General features: G+C 43.0%; 1 protein-coding gene across 1 annotated transcript; it reads right to left on the reverse strand.

Moving 5' to 3' along the window:
• Positions 1-449: 449 nt before the first annotated feature.
• Positions 450-21773, reverse strand: LOC121537336 (leucine-rich repeat-containing protein 75A-like). Its single transcript, XM_045206834.1, has 5 exons — positions 21257-21773; positions 18881-19009; positions 11527-11639; positions 1248-1407; positions 450-1100 (listed from the first exon to the last, which is right to left on the reverse strand). The coding sequence occupies exons 1-5, from the start codon at positions 21491-21493 to the stop codon at positions 849-851; spliced, it is 891 nt and encodes a 296-aa protein (XP_045062769.1). The 5' UTR covers positions 21494-21773; the 3' UTR covers positions 450-848.
• Between the last annotated feature and the right edge of the window lie 783 nt (positions 21774-22556).

The following is a 22556-nucleotide window of genomic DNA, read 5'->3' on the forward strand; positions in this document are numbered from 1 at the left end:
TTTGACCCACTCTTCTATGCAGAACTGCTTTAACTCAGCGACATTTGTGGGTTTTCAAGCATGAACTGATCGTTTCAAGTCCTGCCACATCATCTCAATTGGGATTAGGTCTAGACTTTGACTACGCCATTCAAAAACGTCACATTTGTTGCTTTTTAGCCATTTCCATGTAGACTTGATTGTGTGCGCTTCTGCTTCCGCTCACAGACGGATGGCCTGACATTCTCCTGTATAATTATCTGATACAGAGCAGAATTCATGGTTCCTTCTATTAAGGCAAGTCGTCCAGGTCCTGAGGCAGCAAAGCATTCCCATCACACTACCACCACAATGCTTGACCGTTGGTATAAGGTTCTTACTGTAGAATGCAGTGTTTGGTTTTCACCAGGCATAATGGGACACATGTCATCCAAAAAGTTATACTTTTGACTCATCTGTCCATAGAACATTCTTCCAAGAGTCTTGATGATCATTCAGGTACTTCCATGTGCTTTTTGGCAAACTTGAGTCAACTTTTGGGATGAGATGGTCCCATTGTGTCTGGCGAATAGGGAATGGTGTCAGCTCTATTCATTTGTTTCTATCTGCAACTTTCTGAATGTTTCACCTCACTCAATATACAGCCCCCAGAATTTGTTCAGGTCTGATTGGTTGACTGAGGGGACACGTGATCATCAATCTTCCTTCCTATTGGCTGTTTGGATTGGCTGAATGATGATTTGCCAACGCCACTGTGCACAACGCTTTTTAAATATTTTTGTATTCCGTCTCCATTCACTGGATTCCTCATGTTACAGTCCCATAGCTCATCCTCTAACTCCTCTTCCTCCTCTTCCTCTTCCTCTTCCTCAGTATCGTCCAGTGTCCTCCATCCTTGCCACTCCCCAGAGGTCCCATCCACAGCTCCAGCCCTGCTTTCCCCCTCGGTTGGCATGCCGTTGGAGTACTTTCCCTGGGCATGGCCCTCCTGTCTCTGGGCATCTTCCTGCTCCTGGATGGTGGGCAGCTTGCACTGCTTGGGGCAGTGCTTCCTTAGGCCCATGAGGAAGGGCTGAGGGAGGGAAAAGATGTCCACGTTGTTGCGATCTAGTGTTCGATCTCTGTGGGTTACACAAGCTCTTGCTCAGTTTCTAATTTTCGTTTTAGAACGTGAAATACTATGATTTTTGGTTCAACTGACAAAGGGTCATAGTGATTAACTATATTATACAAGCTGTATTCGTAATGTTGAGCCGTTTTCATATGACCTGGTCCGTGAGCTCGGTGAAGCCCAACTCGAGGCTTCGCACACAGGTGGTGTGCAGACAGAGGTGGGCAGCCAGGCACTCCATGTCCCATACACCCAGTGGCACGCCAGAGAGGTCAACGGCATCGCCCACGGGAGGGGAAGAGAGGGCGACTTTCAGACTGGGGAGAGGAGAGACACATTAATATCCTATATCAGGAGAAAAATAAGATGTATTGTCCTTGTGCACAGCAGAGAGTCTTGTTCCAGACCATATATTAGTAAAATATACACTTTTAACACACACCATTTTAAAAGTACACCAAAAATGAGGGGTCAACTGACACTGAAAGGGAACACACACACAGTCACTGTCACTAATGACTGGCTGCTAAATGACAGCCTGCTCTCAGGTGAGCTAACTGATTCAGGTGGATTGAGACAGCACTTGGTTGGCTTCTTAGGTCAGGGCTACATCTCAATGAAAGGGAATGAGGCTAGAGAGAAATTAAGGAAACTTACAGTGCCTTGAGAAAGTGTTCATACCCCTTAACTTATTCCACATTTTGTTGTGTTACAGCCTGAATTCAAAATGTATTAAATTGATTTTTTTCTCACCCATCTACACACAATACCCCATAATGACAATGTGAAAACATGTTTTTAGAAGTTGTAGCAAATTGATTGAAAATTAAATACAGAAATATCTCATTTACATAACACCCCTGAGTCAATACACGTTAGAATCACCTTTGGCAGCGATTATAGCTGTGAGTCTTTTTTGGGTAAGTCTCTAAGAGCTTTGCACACCTGGATTGTACAATATTTGCCCATTATTCTTTTCAAAATTCTTCAAGCTCTGTCACACTGGTTGTTGATCATTGCTAGACATTTTCAAGTCGTGCCATAGATTTTCAAGCAGATTTAAGTCAAAACTATAACTCGGCCACTCAGGAACATTCACTGTGTTCTTGGTAAGAAACTCCAGTGTAGATCTGGCCTTGTGTTTTAGGTTATTGTCCGGCTGAAAGGTGAACTTATCTCAGTGTCTGATGGAAAACAGACTGAACCAGGTTTTCCTCTAGGATTCTGCCTGTGCTTAGCTCCATTTCTTTTTTATCCTGAAAAACTCCCTTAATGATTACAAGCATACCCATAACATGATGGAGCCACAACTATGCTTGAAAATATGGAGAGTGGTACTCAGTAATATGTTTAATTGGATTTGCCACAGACTTTGTATTCAGGACAAAACGTTTTTTGCAGTATTACTTTAGTGCCTTGTTGCAAACAGGATGCATGTTTTTTCAGGCTTCCTTCTTTCACTCTGTCAATTAGGTTAGTATTGTGGAGTAACTACAATGTTGTTGATCCATCCTCAGTTTTCTCCTATCACAGCCATTAAACTCTGTAACTATTTTAAAGTCACCATCGGCCTCATGGTGAAATCCCTGACCGGTTTCCTTCCTCCCGGCAACAGAGTTAGGAAGGACGCCTGTATCTTTGTGTAGTGACTGGGTGTATTTATACACCATCCAAAGTGTAATTAATAACTTCACCATGCTCAAAGGGATAATCAGTCTCTGCTTTTTTTTGTTTTTACCCATCTACCAATAGGTGCCCTTCTTTGCGAGGCATTGGAAAACCTCCCTGGTCTTTGTAGTTGAATCTGTGTTTAAAATTCACTGCTCGACTGAGGAACCTTACAGATAATTGTATGTTTGGGGGTACAGAGATGAGGTAGTCATTCAAACATTATGTTAGACACTATTATTCCACAGTGAGTCCATGCAACTTATTGTGTGACTTGTTAAGCACATTTTTACTCCTGAACTTATTTAGGCTTGCCATAACAAAGGGGATGAATACTTATGGGCTCAAGACATTTCAGCTTTTAATTTGTAATTAATTTCAACAAAAAAAACATAATTCCACTTTTACATTATGGGGTATTGTGTGTAGGCCAGTGACAAAAACACTCAATTTAATCAATTTTAAATTCAAGCTGTAACACACCAAAATGTAGAAAACATCAAGGTGTGTGAACACTTTCTGAATGCAATGTAGATCACATTAGGCTTGGGCGGTATAGGCATACCGGGGTATTTTCAAATACCAATGGTATGATTTAAAATACAGTCAATACAGTTGATATGTTGTTGTTTTTCTTGTTTTTTCATCCATTTTATTATTTGTTATTTTAAAATAAATATCTGCAGTCAACTTGTGCACTATATAAAGCAGATTGCATTCTTCATTTCACCTGTTTCATATTTTTTTCAATTTAAAGCCATTCTCCAAAGCAGCTGATTGAGCCAATCACATGGTATGTTTGTTTACAAAGAGCACACGGAGCAAACTGAAGTATCGTGATGTGACGATCCACTGATGTGCAGTGGTGACCAAGTTACACTAATGTTTGCCAGCTAATGATCTTATAAGTGTATGTTAACTACAGTGGAGGCTGGTGGCAGGAGCTATAGGAGGATGAGTTCATTGTAATGGCTGGAATGGAATAAATGGAATGGAGTCAAACATGTGATTTCCATATATTTGATGTGATTGTTTCCATTCCATTTATTCCGTTACAACCATTACAATGAACCCGTCCTCCTATAGCTCCTCCCATCAGCCTCCACTGGTTAACTATCTAAGATGTGCCATATAAATTCTCTCCAGCTCAGGGCTCCAGCTATGCATTTGGTTTGCTAACTTGCTAGCTAAGTGGTTAGCTTGCAAGATCAAGCTTCTTGGTTACAGCAAAGAAAATCAATCCCCTTCCTGGATCAAGATCCCTGCTACCTAATATTAGTTTTGTACATGCAACAAACTGTGAATAGCCTTTTGAGATATTTTAATAACTTTATGAGCTGGGTTGTCTGTCTTTGCGATTAGTTTATTTTTGTTTGCGCTTGTTAGCTTTTAGCTAGCGTCAGCTATGGGAATAGTACTTTGTTATTATTATTATTATTATTATTATTATTATTTTGTTAGCATTCGTTTGTTTTTTTACATTTGGAAAGAAATAGCGGTATACGCCGGTATGGTACAGGAATGGTATGAAGTTCTAAAATTCTGGACACCGCCCAACCCTAGATCACATTGTCGTCTCACACCCCAGTGTATTACCAGACAAAGATATGTGAGGGATAAAACTCATAGAAATTAATATTTACCTTTATCTCGATGATTAGAGGTTCCAAAACTGGAGACGTTCCAAAAAGGGACCACTCCCCTCCCGCCCTCTCCTATCTCTGTGTCGGCACTAATTGCCTCTTAACGAGGGGCAGGGCACTTATTTTAACGAAGCTTACTGCTAGAAAATGACACTTTACTTAATTAACTAACAGACATAGTGGGCAGAAGATCGGTTCCCGTTCCTGTATTCCAGACAGTAGAAGTTGCCTCTAACTGCTGATCCAGAATCAGATATACAGTGGGGAGAACAAGTATTTGATACACTGCAGATTTTGCAGGTTTTCCTACTTACAAAGCATGTAGAGGTCTGTAATTTTTATCATAGGTACACTTCAACTGTGAGAGACGGAATCTAAAACAAAAATCCAGAAAATCACATTGTATGTAATTCATTTGCATTTTATTGCATGACATAAGTATTTGATCACCTACCAACCAGTAAGAATTCCGGCTCTCACAGACCTGTTCGTTTTTCTTTAAGAAGCCCTCCTGTTCTCCACTCATTACCTGTATTAACTGTACCTGTTTGAACTCGTTACATGTATAAAAGACACCTGTCCACACACTCAATCAAACAGACTCCAACCTCTCCACAATGGCCAAGACCAGAGAGCTGTGTAAGGACATCAGGGATAAAATTGTAGACCAGCACAAGGCTGGGATGGGCTACAGGACAATAGGCAAGCAGCTTGGTGAGAAGGCAACAACTGTTGGCGCAATTATTAGAAAATGGAAGAAGTTCAAGATGACGGTCAATCACCCTCGGTCTGGGGCTCCATGCAAGATCTCACCTCGTGGGGCATCAATGATCATGAGGAAGGTGAGGGATCAGCCCAGAACTACACGGCAGGACCTGGTCAATGACCTGAAGAGAGCTGGGACCACAGTCTCAAAGAAAACAATTAGTAACACACTACGCCGTCATGGATTAAAATCCTGCAGCGCACGCAAGGTCCCCCTGCTCAAGCCAGCGTATGTCCAGGCCCGTCTGAAGTTTGCCAATGACCATCTGGATGATCCAGAGGAGGAATGGGAGAAGGTCATGTGGTCTGATGAGACAAAAATTGAGCTTTTTGGTCTAAACTCCACTCGCCGTGTTTGGAGGAAGAAGAAGGATGAGTACAACCCCAAGAACACCATCCCAACAGTGAAGCATGGAGGTGGAAACATCATTCTTTGGGGATGCTTTTCTGCAAAGGGGACAGGACGACTGCACCGTATTGAGGGGGAGGATGGATGGGGCCATGTATCGCGAGATCTTGGCCAACAACCTCCTTCCCCTCAGTAAGAGCATTGAAGATGGGTCGTGGCTGGGTCTTCCAGCATGACAACGACCCGAAACACACAGCCAGGGAAACTAAGGAGTGGCTCCGTAAGAAGCATCTCAAGGTCCTGGAGTGGCCTAGCCAGTCTCCAGACCTTAACCAAAATAACATCTTTGGAGGGAGCTGAAAGTCCATATTGCCCAGCGACAGCCCCGAAACCTGAAGGATCTGGAGAAGGTCTGTATGGAGGAGTGGGCCAAAATCCCTGCTGCAGTGTGTGCAAACCTGGTCAAGACCTACAGGAAACGTATGATCTCTGTAATTGCAAACAAAGGTTTCTGTACCAAATATTAAGTTCTGCTTTTCTGATGTATCAAATACTTATGTCATGCAATAAAATGTAAATTAATTACTTAAAAATCATACAATGTGATTTTCTGGATTTTTGTTTTAGATTCCGTCTCTCACAGTTGAAGTGTACCTATGATACAAATTACAGACCTCTACATGCTTTGTAAGTAGGAAAACCTGCAAAATCGGCAGTGTATCAAATACTTGTTCTCCCCACTTTCATCATCCTAATAGTTATGGCTAGGTTTGGTGGTAGGATAATCTAATCCTAGATCTGAGGTTAGGGCCAACCTCTACAGTACCACAAGCAGAAAGGTAGTGATTGGTCTGAATTTACATTGGGTCCCATGCCACTGTAGTTGAAAGTTTGTATTATCATAACACAGTAGTATGCGTTTGTAAGTGTAACAGAGGTGGTTCTGAACCATGCTCGGTGGTAAGTAACCTTGCCTGAGACCTGAAAACATGTGTTGGCTTCCCAAGTGAATGCAAAGGCTTTAGCTCAACAGGCTAACACAGTTTTGTGGAACATAGAAGACTACAGGTATATGAGATAATTGGGGCATACACTGAGTGTACAAAACATTAGGAACACATTCCTAATATTGAGTTGCACCCCCTTTTGCCATCAGAACAGCCTCAATTCGTCGGGGCATGGACTCTGCAAGGTGTCGAAAGCATTCCACAGATGCTGGCCCATATTGACTCCAATGCTTCCCACAGTTGTGTCAAGTTGGCTGAATGTCCTTTGGGTGGTGGACCATTCTTGATACACACAGGAAACTGTTGAGTGTGAAAAACCCAGCAGCTTTGCAGTTCTTGACACACTCATACCGGTGCGCCTGGCAAATCAAATAGCATTGTATTTGTCACATGCGCCGAATACAACAAGTGTAGACTTTACCGTGAAATGCTTACTTACGAGCCCTTTCCCAACAATGCAGTTAAAAAATAAGAAAATTAACAAATAGATAAAAATTAAATAGTAACACAATAAAATAACAATGACGAGGCTATATACAGGCTATATACAAGGAGTACCAGTAACGAATCAGTGTACTAGGGTATGAGGTAGTTAGGGTGATTGATTGAGGTAATATGTACATATAGGTAGGGGGTGAAGAGCAGAAAGTCTGGGTTTAATTAACTGTTCAGCAGTCTTATGACTTTGGGGTAGAAGCTGTTAAGGAGCCTTTTGGTCCCAGACTTGGCGCTCCGGTATCGCATGCCGTGCAGTAGCATAGAGAACAGACTGTGACATGGGTGGCTGGAGTCTTTGACAATTTTTAGGGCCTTCCTCTGACACCACCTGGTATAGAGGTCTTGGATGACAGGGACCTTGGCCCCAGTGATCTACTGGGCCGTACGCATTACCTTCTGTAGCGCCTTGCGGTCGGATGTCAAGCAGTTGCCATACCAAGCGGTGATGCAGCCAGTCAAGATGCTCTCAAAGGTGCAGCTGTATCACTTTTTGAGGATCTGAGGGCCCGTGCACCTACTACCATACCCCGTTCGAAGGCACTTAAATATTTTGTCTTGCCCATTCACCCTCTGAATGGCACACATACACACTCCATGTCTCAATTGTCTCAAGGCTTAAAAATCATTATTTAACCTGTTTCCTACACTTCATCTACACTGATTGAAGTGGATTTAACAAGTGACATCAATAAGGGATCATAGCTTTCACCTGGATTCACCTGGTCAGTCTATGTCCTGGAAAGAGCAGGTGTTCCTAATGATTTGTACTCTCAGTGTACACTAACAGTACAAATCCCTCCATAAGAGCCCTTGATTTGCTTTTCAGTCCATCACTGACTTCGCAAGCTGCGGAACATCCCCTGTGTTCATCCCCAATAAAGAGTGTGAGTAGATATTGTGAGGGTTAAAGAATATGGATTACTCTAGTTGGATTAGAAAGGAGTCATTTTCTACACTAAAAGGTACAACTGGCAGCCGGAATCCGTTTCAGGATATCATGCACTAGCATTAGTGTGTGCAACACACGTCTTTCTGCACAATAGTTACTGTAAAAAGGTGCTGCTAGCATCTGGAATACCTTCGAGTATATCGAGCCCTACCATTGGCACAATGAGCGAGTATCTCCCAGTTGCAGAGTCATCCAAACAATGTGGCGGCTGCACTAAGCCTGGGGTTAAGTGCTAGCGCCATGTGCCGGGGAAGAGGGAGACGGGCGTGAAACTAACACACAGAAGCAGCCAGGGGAGAGAGAGCCGCGTTGAAGCTAATCGCATTAGTACAGTAGTACAAGCCTCTCGCATTCCTTCCAGTTTATTCCCCTGTAACAGTAGCAGAGAATGAGAAGAATGCTTAGGGGGGATGGCAAGGGAGACAGAGAGAGAGAAATAGAGAGTGTTCCAGAACATGTGGGTCTCTGACCTCCTTCTGCACCCAGCATGGCAGTACACAGTCACACACACACACACACACACACACACACACACACACACTTTTCTCTGTTGTGAAGGCACCCTCTAAGATTTCATCGCTCTTCTTTTTTCTTCTTCTTTACAGTGCCTTGCAAAAGTATTCATCCCCCTTGGCGTTTTTCCTATTTTGTTTCATTACAACCTGTAATTTAAATGGATTTTTATTTGGATTTCACGTAATGGACATACACAAAATAGTCCAAATTGGTGAAGTGAAATAGAAATAAATAACGGAAAAGTGGTGCATGCATATGTATTCACCCCCTTTGCTATGAAGCCCCTAAATAAGATCTGGTGCAACCAATTACCTTCAGAAGTCACATAATTAGTTAAATAAAGTCCACCTGTGTGATGATCTGTTACATGATTACAGTATATATACACATGTTCTGAAAGGACTCAGAGTCTGCAACACCACTAAGCAAGGGGCACCACCAAGCATAATTTCCTCATATCGCATGTGTCCAGTACACGATTTGTGTCCACCACACAATTTTCTTCATAATGCATTCGTGTCCAGTACACGATTTTCTTCATCAAGAATTCAAATTCCAAGGCTAGGGTCTAGGGTTAGAGATAAGGTTAGGGGTTAAGGTTAGGGCTAGGTAACATGTTAGCGAAGTAGTTAAAGGGTTAAGGTTAGGGTTAGGGCAGCGGTTCCCAAACTAGGGGTCACCTTATATGAAAATGGGGTCGCGGGAGAATTTCCAAAATCCTGAAAAATATATAAATATACAAAAATACAGTTTATATACTGAACAAAAATTTAACCCAACATGCAACAATTTAGAATATTTTACTGAGTTACAGTTCATTTAAAGGAAATCAGTCAATTTAAATAAATAAATTAGGCCCTAATCTATGGATTTCACATGACTGGGGAAGGGCCACCCACTGGGGAGCCAGATCTAGCCAATCAGAATGAGTTTTTCCCCACAAAAGGGCTTTATTACAGACAGAAATACACCTCAGCACCCCCTCAGATGATTCCGCAGGTGAAGAAGCCGGGTGTGGAGGTCCTGGGCTGGCGTGGCTACACGTGGTCTGTGGTTCTGAGGCCAGTTGGACGTACTGCCAAATTCTCTAAAATGACGTTGGAGGTGGCTTATGGTAGAGAAATTAACATTAAATTATCTGGCAACAGCTCTGGTGGACATTACCACAGTCAGCATGCCAATTGCACGCTCCCTCAAAACTTGAGACATCTGTAGTATTGTGTTGTGTGACAAAACTGCACATTTTAGAGAGGCCTTTTATTGTCCCCAGCACAAGGTGCACCTGTGTAATGATCATGCTGTTTAATCAGCTTATTGATATGCCACACCTGTCAGGTGGATGGATTATCTTGGCAAAGGGTAAATGCTCACTAACAGGGATGTAAACACATTTCTGGTCAAAATTTGAGAGAAATAAGCTTTTTGTGCGTATGCAATATTTCTGGGATCTTTTCTTTCAGCTCATGAAACATGAGACCAACACTTTACATGTTGCGTTTATATTTTTGTTCAGTATACAGTATATTATATCGTCATTGTTTCTCAAAATTATTGTAATGTGGTTAACCTTAAAAATCTAAATGAAAATTATTCAAATCTAAATGATGAAATTCATGGGAAAAGGCCGCACTTGACCGTTGCACTTGAATCATTCCCATGGTGAATGGCTAGGCAAGCTACACTATGAAACCACACACTATTGCAGAGACTTGGATATCACCAGCCACAATTGATATGGTGAAAACAATGTGTGTGGAGGCAGAGGCACACTGTTAAACAAATAATTTATGCTATTGCTAGCATTCAAGAAGAAACTGACTGAACGACTCAAAAACTCCCCAGCTTATGCTCTCCAAATGGAAGTTAGCTGTGAGGCCCGAGATGCCCATGCATTGACTTTTGTTCGCTATACATGTTGGGGGATGCTATTCACAAGGACATATTGTTCTGTCTCACGATTCCCGAGCATGAAACGGCACAGGGATGTTCTGTGTGCTGCTTGGCTATAATGACGAAAAACAGATTCCATGGAATCGAATGGTGGGCTTTTGCACAGATGGGGCTCCATCTATGGTGGGACGGCGGGCAGGCCTGTGCACTCTGGTTATGAATGTGTCTCTCTCTGCCATATGGACACATTGTATGATACACCGAGAGCAACTGGCGGCAAAAGAGCTGAGCACAGAACTCGGAGATATACTGCAGAAGGTAACTTCCATTGTAAACTACATTAAACCCCATCCACTGCGCAAAACGACAAAAACAATTCACAAGGTTGGGGTCGCGAGAATTTTCAGATATCAAAATGGGGTTGTGGAACAAAAAAGTTTGGGAAGCCCTAGGTTAGGGTTAGCTAACATGCTAGCTCAATAGTTAAAAAGTTGTTAGTTGCAAAGTTGCTAATTAGCTAAAATGCTAAAGTTGTCCATCATGTGATTTGAACACGCAACGTTTGGGTTGCTAGACCTTCCCGTTAAACGCTCACCCATCCTCCCCGACCATCCTCCCTCCTATCGTTTCTGTCTTAAGTAACCTACTGCCTTCATCTGTGATTGAAATGCACTGTATACAAAATCGTGTGGTGGACACTATATGTTTTTTTTCACGTGTCTGTCTCTGTCACGAATTTTGCGTAAGTAATTTGTGTCTATTACACGATAATTTGTGATAGTGGGTTGGTGTACCACAATTCAGCTTCTAGCTGCTAATGTGTACAAGATTACCTATAAACACTCTTGCATGCGTGTTTGTACTTGACACTGTACTAGGTGTGCGTCCCAACTGCCATCATATTCCCTATACAGTATAGCACACTACTTTTCACCACACTACTTTTGACCAGAACCCTATGTGCCTTGGTCAAAGATAGTGCAATATGTAGGGATTAGGGTGCCATTTGAGACAGTCCGTCAAACAGGTGTGTGTGTGTGTGTGTGTGTGTGCCTGCAGTGAGTGAGTTAGTGAGTGATTTAGTAAGTGGATTTGTGAATGAGTGCATGCATGTGTATGCAGGTGTCCTGTCGTAGTGGCAGTGGCCTCACCTGGGCTGAAGCTTGCTCTTCAGGAGCCCCTGCCTGCGCCACTGGGAGTGAGGGCTCAGGTGGTACATCAACTGATGACACACCTTCTCCATAGCACCCAGGGAATCCCGTTCCTGGGGGGGTGGGGGAGAGAGAGAGAGAGAGAGAGAGAGAGAGAGAGAGAGAGAGAGAGAGAGAGAGAGAGAGAGAGCGAGAGAAAGAAAGAACATTTAGAAGTGTGTCGGAGACAGCCTTGAAAATGTTCATTTTGTCTTTAGTGTCATAAATTATCCTTGCCTGTGCTCTGTAAAAATATGGGGGGGGGCACATGACCTCCTCCTTAGGACCATCTGGAGGAACGCCCAGAATGTGTTCTACAGTTGAAGTCAGAAGTTTACATACACCTTAGCCAAATACATTTAAACTCAGTTTTTCACAATTCCTGACATTTAATCCTAGTAAATCCTAGGTCAAATGTTTCGGGTAGCCTTCCACAAGCTTCCCACAATAAGTTGGGTGAATTTTGGCCCATTCCTCCTGACAGAGCTGATGTAACTGAGTCAGGTTTGTAGGCCTCCTTGCTCGCACACGCTTTTTCAGTTCTGCCCACAAATGTTCTATAGGATTGAGGTCAGGGCTTTGTGATGGCCACTCCAATACCTTGACTTTGTTGTCCTTAAGCCATTTTGCCACAACTTTGGAAGTATGCTTGGGGTCATTGTCCATTTGGAACACCCATTTGCGACCAAGCTTTAACTTCCTGACTGATGTCTTGAGATGTTGCTTCAATATAGCCACATCATTTTCCTTCCTCATGATGCCATCTATTTTGTGATGTGCACCAGTCCCTCCTGCAGCAAAGCACCCCCACAGCATGATGCTGCCACCCCCGTGCTTCACGGTTGGGATGGTGTTCTTCGGCTTGCAAGCCGTCCCCCCTTTTCCTCCAAACATAATGATGGTCATTAAGGCCAAACAGTTCTATTTTTGTTTCATCAGACCAGAGGACATTTCTCCAAAAAGTACGATCTTTGTCCCCGCAGTTGCAAACCGTAGTCTGGCTTTTTTTTTATGGGGGTTTTGGAGCAGTGGCTTCTTCCTTGCTGAGCGGCCTTTCAGGTTATGTCGATATAGGACTAATTTTACTGTGGATATAGATACTTTTGTACCGGTTTCCTCCAGCATCTTCACAAGGTCCTTTGCTGTTGTTCTGGGATTGATTTGCACTTTTTGCACCAAAGTACGTTCATATCTAGGAGACAGAACGCGTCTCCTTCCTGAGCGGTATGATGGCTGCGTGGTCCCATGGTGTTTATACTTGCGTACTATTGTTTGTACAGATGAACGTGGTACCTTCAGGCATTTGGAAATTGCTCCCAAAGATGAACCAGACATGTGGAGGTCTACAAAAAAAATTCTGAGGTCTTGGCTGATTTCTTTTGATTTTCCCATGATGTCAAGCAAAGAGGCACTGAGTTTGAAGGTAGGCCTTGAAATACATTCACAGATACACCTCCAATTGACTCAAATTATGTCAATTAGCCTATCAGAAGCTTCTAAAGCCATGACATCATTTTCTGGAATTTTCCAAGCTGTTTAAAGGCACAGTCAACTTAGTGTATGTAAACTTCTGACCCACTGGAATGGTGATACAGTGAATTATAAGTTAAATAATCTGTCTGTAAACAATTGTTGGAAAAATTACTTGTGTCATGCACAAAGTAGATGTCCTAACCGACTTGCCAAAACTATAGTTTGTTAACAAGAAATTTGTGGAGTGGATGAAAAACGAGTTTTAATGACTCCAACCTAAGTGTATGTAAACTTCCGACTTCAACTGTATATGTTAAGATAGGAGACGGTGCCAGACACATGCAGGAACCAACCTTATGAACCATGCAAATATAACTTGTCTGTGTAAGCAGTATGTAAGAGAACTAACGGGACTGCCCCGGCAGAGCTCACTTCAGACCGGTACTTTATGCATCTAAGTTTGACTGTGACCTCTCCAGCTTGCTGTTAATAAACAATGATTCATCTAAAATTGACTTCAGGTGTCCCTGGTGGAAATTTCCACGACAAGCGAATGAGAGAAGGTGAGTGAGTGATGTTATTGGACCTTCCTTTTCATAACAGCCTTGACTTGTAGCCCAGCATGTTTTCTTTCCATGCCTGCTGCCAGAGCATATATTGACTGGGCTAGTATTGATCCCTGAGGCACCCCTCTGTCTTGACTGGTTCTGAAGAGGATTCACACACAGCCCAGCTAGCACATTTGGTTCCTTGGAAGTTCTGGGAACGTAACTTTTTGGTTTCCGATTGGTTTTGAGAACAAAGACCTACGTTTCCTGACCGGTAAAACTGAACGTTTTTTTAAACGTTCTGAGAAAGGAAGTGAAAATTTCACCTGTTCTGGGAACATTCATTTTTGGGTTGCAGGGAAGTTCTGAGAATGTTTTACTATGGTTTAATTAACATTCTGAGAACAGAAATTACTTCCTTAAAACTTTCACTGAATGTTTCAATAAGACTTTTAATAACAGTGCTAGCTTAGATTGACTGTTTTGAACTCCAAGCACAGATAGGACACATGGAAATTAATTTGCTTAGGCATTAATCATGCAAACACATTTCTTTTTTTATTGTGGCATGGCGTCTATGATATTAGAACCTATGATCTTCTGTTCTCTATCCATGGAATTAGTCCACTGCGCCACCAGGATGGAGATAGCATGCCATGTTTCTTTTAACTCACACAAAGCTGTTCATTTTAGTCTATTCAAACAGATCCCATTACAAAGGAAACAATCACTCATTAAGATTAGTGGACGCTGCCAACACACCTGAACACACCTACCTAAGGGTAGGTAACAACACATCTGCCACACTGATCCTCAACACGGGGGCCCCTCAGGGGTGCGTGCTCAGTCCCCTCCTGTACTCTCTGTTCACCCATGACTGCATGGCCAGGCACGACTCCAACACCATCATTAAGTTTGCCGACGACACAACAGTGGTAGGCCTGATCACCGACAACGATGAGACAGCCTATAGGGAGGAGGTCAGAGACCTGGCCGTGTGGTGCCAGGACAACAACCTCTCCCTCAACGTGACCAAGACATAGGAGATGATTGTGGACTACAGGAAAAAAAAGAGGACTGAGCACGCCCCCATTCTCATCAACGGGGCTGTAGTGGAACAGGTTGAGAGCTTCAAGTTCCTTGGTGTCCACATCACCAACGAACTATCATGGTCCAAACACACCAAGACAGTCGTGAAGAGGGCACGACAAAGCCTATTCCCCCTCAGGAGACTAAAAAGATTTGGCATGGGTCCTCAGATCCTCAAAAAATTCTACAGCTGCACCATCGAGAGCATCCTGACTGGTTGCATCACCGCCTGGTATGGCAACTGCTTGGCCTCCGACCGCAAGGCACTACAGAGGGTAGTGCGTACGGCCCAGTACATCACTGGGGCAAAGCTTCCTGCCATCCAGGACCTCTATACCAGGCGGTGTCAGAGGAAGGCCCTCAAAATTGTCAAAGACTCCAGCCACCCTAGTCATAGACTGTTCTCTCTGCTACCGCACGGCAAGCGGTACCGGAGTGCCAAGTCTAGGTCCAAAAGACTTCTCAACAGCTTCTACGCCCCAAGCCATAAGACTCCTGAACAGCTAATCATGGCTACCCGGACTATTTGCACTGCCCCCCCACCCCATCCTTTTACGCTGCTGCTACTCTGTTAAGTATTTATGCATAGTCACTTTAACTCTACCCACATGTACATATTACCTCAACTACCTCAACTAGCCGGTGCCCCCGCACATTGACTCTGCAACGGTACCCCCCTGTATATATAGCCTCCCTACTGTCACTTTATTTTACTTCTGCTCTTTTTTTTCTCAACACTTTTTTTGTTGTTTTATTTTTACTTTTTTTGTTTAAAATAAATGCACTGTTGGTTAAGGGCTGTAAGTAAGCATTTCACTGTAATGTCTGCACCTGTTGTATTCGGCGCATGTGACCAATAAAATTTGATTTGATTTGATTTGATCACACTTAACAAGATAGAGGATAGAGAGAGTTTTGTTGATGCTGAGAACGGAATGTACAGTGCCTTCAGAAAGTATTCACACCCCATTACTTTTTCCACATTTTGTTGTGTTACAGCCTGAATAAAAAATTGATTACATTTAGATTTTTTGTCACTGGCCTACAGTACACACAATACCCCATAATGTGAAAGTGGAATTATGTTTTTCCACATTTTTACAAAATAATAAAACATTTAAATCTGGAATGTTTTGAGTCAATAAGTGATCATCCCCTTTGTTATGGCAAGCCTAAATATGTTCAGGAGTAAACATAAGCTTAACAAGTCACATAATAAGTTGCATTAACTCACTCTGTGTGCAATAATAGTGTTTTAACATGATTTTTTAATGACTACCTCATCTCTGTACCCCACACCTACAATTATCTGTAAGGTCCCTCAGTCGAGCAGTGAATTTTAAACACAGACTCAACTACAAAGACCAGGGAGGTTTTCCAATGCCTCACAAAGAAGGGCACCTATTGATAGATGGGTAAATTAACAAAATAAAAGAAGCAGACATTGAATATCCCTTTGAGCATGTTCAAGTTATTAATTACACTTTGGATGGTGTATCTATACACCCAGTCACTACAAAGATACAGGTGTCCTTCCTAACTCAGTTGCTGGAGAGGAAGGAAAACGCTCAGGGATTTCAGCATGAGGCCAATGGTGTCTTTAAAACAGTTACTGAGTTTAATGGCTGTGATAGGAAAAAACCGAGGATGGATCAACAACATTGTAGTTACTCCACAATACTAACCTAATTGACAGAGTGAAAAGAAGGAAGCCTGTACAGAATAAAACATATTCCAAAACATGCATCCTGTTTGCAACAAGGCACTAAAGTAATACTGCAAAAAATTTGGCAAAGTAATTAACGTTTTTTCCTGAATACAAAGTCTTATGTTTGGGGCAAATCTAATAAAACACAATACTGAGTACCACTCTCCATATTTTCAAGCATAGGGGTGGCTGCATCATGTTATGAGTATGCTTGTAATCATTAAGGACTGGGGAGTTTTTCAGGATAAAAAAGAAACGGAATGGAGCTAAGCACATGCAAAATCCTAGAGGAAAACCTGGTTCAGTCTGCTTTCCACCAGACACTGGGAGATTAATTCACCTTTCAGCAGGACAATAACCTAAAGCACAAGGCCAAATCTACACTGGAGTTGCTTACCAAGAAGACAGTGAATGTTCCTGAGTGGCAGAGTTACAGTTTTGATTTATATCTACGGCAAGACCTGAAAATTGTTCTCTAGCAATAATCACAACCAATTTAACAGAGCTTGAAGAATTTAAAAATAAATAAAAAGAATGCACAATCCAGTTGTGGAAAGCTCTTAGAGACTTACCCAGAAAGACTCACAGCTGTAATCACTTAATGTAAACACAACTGAAGACAGTCATTTTTGGAGACAGGTGTTTGACACGACAGCGCTACGGTTGCAAGCAAAAGTGAGTCATAGCGGTTGCTAACTAACTGTGAACAGCCTTAGCTAGCTAGATCTACTTTCAAGCATATTCAATTCAAATTCAAATAACTTTATTTTCCTGTGAGAGGAAAACTTATTTTAAGGAGTGGTTCATACAACAAAGCACAAATATTTTTTAATAAAATGTATACAATAAAGGTGAGTTCATCTCTAGTCATCTCTAGTGAATGATTGCTTAGTTCTTGCAGATGGAACACTGTCAGAGGTTGTTTGAATGAGTGTGCTGCCTCTATTGAAGTGTTTCCATTTCCATCTCATTATTTTCTTTGCCCACCATCTCTCTACCTCTGCCTGTCTAAACTATTCCCAGGCCTGACCTTTCTGCTTGAGAAGGGAGAGGAAACTCATGAATTAATATCTCAATTCTGTTAAGCTGCCATCCTGAAGACAAACATCTATAACTACACACATACAGTCATTTATACAGTAGGTGTGCATGTGGTTCATTAGCTCCAGCATTAACAACAGCCTTGCTAGTCCAGTTAAGGCGCTAGGGTGAATTACTCATCTCACTCAGATGGGGGTTAGCTCTCTCTCTCTCTCCCTCTCCCTCTATCTCTGTGTATGTGTCTGTGTGTGTGTGTGTCAGAGAGCGAGAGAGAGAGAAGGGGTGGGTGGGGGGGGGTGCAAAGACAGAGGTTATGAATGTGTTTGAGTTTGGGTGTGCGCACGTGCCTGTATGTATGTGTGCACATAAGCGCAACAGAGGTTAGCTGTGAGGCCCCATCTCTGTAGCATCAAACCCACCCCCTCTCTCCCTGCTCCATTCAAGTGGTGATTATCAGAGCAAACCAATGAAAGCAAAGCCACAGCGGTAAAATGAATGGGTACAGCGACACATCTCAACACAAAAACATGAGTTACATTGTCTGTCAACAACTGCAATGGAAGGTAACACACACATATACAAAAGATAATGAACGATGACTACTTTGATAGACAAAATAAATGTTGTCAAGCAATGCTATTTCCATCATAAGAAAGCAATTTCATACCCTTCCTATGTGCTTGTGTGAGTGCTTCTGTGAGTGCATATGAGAGAGAGAGAGCGAGAGAGTGAGAGAGAGAGTGTTCCTCAGGCAGTCGGTCTCTATATATAGTTCAGTCTCTGTGAGCGTGTATGTCTGACACCAACCCTCAATGGCTTGTCATCTTGTTATCTTGGACTATTCACAACTGGAGACTGGAGGACATTTTCTAAATGGCTCATGGTGACCACTCTTAGAACACACATTCTCAGCAATTATTGTGAAGTAACAAATCAAGACAAAACATCTCTATGGTCAATTTCTCTCGGCTCGCCTTTGTCATGTATTATTTCTGCCAGTGAGTGAGTGGGTGAGTCACTGAGCCCTCAAACATTGCGGTGAGCACATTTCAATCTCTGCCCCAGCCATGTCCACTTCAAAGTTAATAAATTGGAGATGACTACAGATGGGAACTTCCCCTATGCTTGTATCCAGACACACACATACACACACACACACACACACACACGCACACAAGCACGCGTGCACACACGTGCATGCAAATGCATTAATGCACAATCACACACATATGCACACACAGTATATTCATTCATGCTTTTCAAACAAACTCATCCAAATGTAATTACACTGGCATTGGTAAGTTACACACCAATGCTGAAGAGAAAAGTATGTGTGAGTGAGTGAATGAGAGAGAGAAAGAGAGATTGTGTGTGTAGGAGAGAAAGAGAGAGAGAGAGAGTGATTGTGTGTGTGTGTGTGTCAGAGATTGTGTGCACGAGAGAGACATGGTTCCACCGTCTTGGGGCAGGTCACGCATCTGGCCAGGCTGATGATGAGGTCGTGGGTGATAGGATCCACCAGGTTCCTGAAGCTGGCGTAGCGGTACAGCACATCATCCAGAGACGTGGACTCCATGCCTAGATCCTACAGCCAGGGGAAAGGGATTGACTGATTACATTGAATTCATTTGGGGGCGAATCCTAACTTCCACTTAAGTTTCCACTTAGTCATACATTGATGTCAATAGTGCGGTATGGTGATCATGCAGCACACACAACATTGTGCAATGACGTCACCCACCAATACAGCTAAAGTCAACTGTCGTGCACAGAGTGACACACTAGCTTCTTGCTCTGTCAGTAGCACAGTTGACTTTAGTGATGCTGTAAGCTTATATTTGTCCTATTTCACACATGTATTGGAAATGTTTTTTTGGCATATACCACTCATCTTAAGACACCTTCAGAGAGTAGGGTCACCATTATCAACAGCAACCAGTTAAGTGCCTCGCTCAAGGGCACAACAACATATTTTTCACCTTATCGGCCCGGGGATTCGAACTAGTGACCTTTTGGTTACTGGCCGAACACACTACCCGCTAGGCTACCTGCTGCCGTACTGGACAGGGTTCCAAGTTTGCTTCTTCCCTAGAAGACCGGGACGCAACTCACTCTGTTCCATAAGCACACTATCCCCAGCACAGCTTCTACTCTGTACTACACTACTTAAAGTTGCGGGTTCAATCCCCACAAGACACCTTCATGGGCTGGTTTCCCAGACACAAATGAAGGCTAGTCATGGACTAAAAAGCGTGCTCAATGCAGATTATCCATCGAAAGTGTTTCTTATTCCACGACTATGCTTAATCTGTGTCCAGGAAACTGTCCCTCAATGTAGCCTACTCATTTACCTTCCCTGGGAGAGAACATCTGAATGCGAAATGACTGTCCAGCTCCAACAGATGTTGAGTCCCAAATGGTACCCTATATAGTACACTACTTTGGAGCACTACCCTATGGGCCCAGGTCAAAAGTAGTACAATATATAGAGAATAAGGTGCTATTTGGGACGCAGACCGAGTGATTAGCAATGCACATGTGCACAGGGATGTCAGGTGGGACAAATAGCATTTACGTCATAATGGATTCTCCATTTGAAAGAGAACAACGCCTCTGCTCTGCTCTACAACTGGCCCACGCTGGCCTGCTAACATTAGCATGAAAATACACCGGACATCATGGGATACAAAGCAAAAGGAAAACATGATGCAGTGGATACTGGGCAGAGTAAGACACGGACCTGCTTTTAAAACAAGGGTCATATTCACTAGGAACGAAATGGAAGCAAATGGGCTGAAATGGGGAGGGTGTACCTGAACTTAAGAAACACTTGTTTTCGTTTTCCGTTGTAAAACGTTTTGCTACAGTGTGCACTAAAGAATACGACCCAGGAACGGTACAGGTGTATGCAAATAGAGTACTATATTTCTGTAACAACCAAGGAGAATATTATATAAATATCGGCATACAGAACTACACACACTCTTTGCATATTATTGTATGAAACAATAATTACACCACTGGATATGTAGGCTTACGTGGTCCTCTGCAGCTCAGCTGGTAGAGCACGGCGCTTGTAACGCCAAGGTAGTGGGTTCGATCCCCGGGACCACCCATACACAAAAAAATTAAATGTATGCACGCATGACTGTAAGTCGCTTTGGATAAAAGCGTCTGCTAAATGGCATATTATTATTATTATTATTACTTGAGAGACCCACATATAGGGAGTTAACAATGTAAATTTGCTAAACAGGACATATGAAATATGCATACGTTGGATAATTCATAATACTCTAGGGGTCTATTGAACTGCTGATATGAAGAGGAAAGGGGAATCCATGGTAAATCAATGGGCTTGAGATCAGGATAATGTTCATTAGTGCAAAACATTGCAAAACATTTTGCAACGGAAAACATTGGACAAGTTCAGGCAGTTCTACCCCGTTTTGGTCTGTTTACTTCCGATTGGCATCTAGTGAATACAAACCAGATATGTGGGGGTTGAAGGGATGAAGCATCTTCCACTAATTTAAAGTCCAAGCAGCAACAACCTCCCAGGGGTCCCAGCTGAGTCACATGCATTGGACCTCATACAGATTTCCACTAAATCAAGCACCTACAGCTATCGGTTATGAGTGTCACAAACATCCTGTGTGTGTGTATAGGGCCTACCAATGTCATCATTGGTAGGCCCTATACCCACATGATTTTTGGATACTACTCTCTCTCTCTCTCACACACACACACAAACAACAACAAATCTACATGCACACACAAACCCTCCCTCAACCCACACACACGCACGCACACATACCCCCACACACCTCACCTGTCGGAGTGTCTTCAGCAGCTCGGTTGCGTCCTCTTGTCTCCCGTCCCTAGCCATCATCAACACCCCCTGGATCATACTGATGCGTCTCTGGTAGGGTGGAGGAGCCCCGCCGCTTCCCAGACGATCACCCGACGACCGCCGCCTGTATTCGCTCTGCGTCCGTCTCCAGGCACTGAGCAGTGAGCATGACCTGCCGGAGTCCGACGTGGCTCCCTTCGTCTGTGTCATCCCCATCGTGCGTCGTAAACGGAGTTCCCAAATCGTGAACGACGCCTATTCATCTGCAAGACTTGCTACTAACTCAACCTCCCGTAGCACGACGGACAACAAAGCCGCGAAGCAGCGCATCATTAGAAAAACTAAAAACAGCTCATTTGGTGAAGACCGCATGCACAAAAAAGTTCGCGCTGCACAAAGCCAATAGACCTATTGCTCAAGATGGGAAAAAATCAATAAGCCTAATTCAAGTATCCAGTCCATCGGCTAGCCTACTGTATACAAATAAGCAGGCAGACGCAGCTCCACAAATCGCAGTGAGGCAGAAAATATAGACTACAAGTCACTTGACCCGCAAAGATAAAGGATGCGCTTGATTCCCTCGAGCGGTCTCAGATTTAAGCGCATGCAGATAATCCATAGATCAGACAATTGGGGAAAAAACGTATAGCCAGACCTGATGTAAATCGAAATGGTCATTAAAGAGCATATGCAAAACCAAACTGAATTCATCTCATTCAGACAGGTTGGGGGAGAAAATAGAGAGAGATTGAGAGAGAGATGATCAGACTGCAGCCTTCAAGCCTTGACAATTACATTTAGTCTGTAGGCCTACCCATTCACATTGTTCCACATGTGGTTTATCTATTTTATTTGCTGTGGATAACTGCTCGCTTGTAGGTTTTGGGAATTGCTATTGGCAGCATGGATTTCTTCTAATTCTAATGGCCAATTACTGAACGGACCTACAGGTGTGTCTAAATATCAGAGAGTTAAGTAGAGTTCAGAATAGGAAGACGTGGGTCAGTTGACAAACATTTCCATTTGAAATTGTAAATATGTTCAGTCTGTCCTCCATTAGTAACGAGGTGGACAGTAAGAGAGTAATAGGGTGGACCATAAAAGTAGTAGGGTGCACAGTAACAAGATTGACATTTTCAGGCTTGAATCAGCCATAACTTTCCATGTGACTGTAGGCACATTGGGCGCAATAAACTTGACAATTCTGAAATGGAGCAGTCCCACAGGCAGCATACCATATGACTGCGACATTGACTTCCACCACGCAAGTGGCAGTTGA

This window comes from Coregonus clupeaformis, chromosome 24, assembly GCF_020615455.1.
Source record: "Coregonus clupeaformis isolate EN_2021a chromosome 24, ASM2061545v1, whole genome shotgun sequence".
NCBI classification, from domain to species: domain Eukaryota; kingdom Metazoa; phylum Chordata; class Actinopteri; order Salmoniformes; family Salmonidae; genus Coregonus; species Coregonus clupeaformis.

Coding starts and splice junctions, on each gene's coding strand:
- LOC121537336 (XM_045206834.1), bottom strand. CDS start 21,493: ATGGGGATGACACAGACGAAGGGAGCCACGTCGGACTCCGGCAGGTCA. Junction 11,640..18,880: donor GCGTGACCTGCCCCAAGACG/GTGGAACCATGT, acceptor CCACCCCCCCAG/GAACGGGATTCCCTGGGTGC. Junction 1,408..11,526: donor AAGAGCAAGCTTCAGCCCAG/GTGAGGCCACTG, acceptor TCCTCTCCCCAG/TCTGAAAGTCGCCCTCTCTT.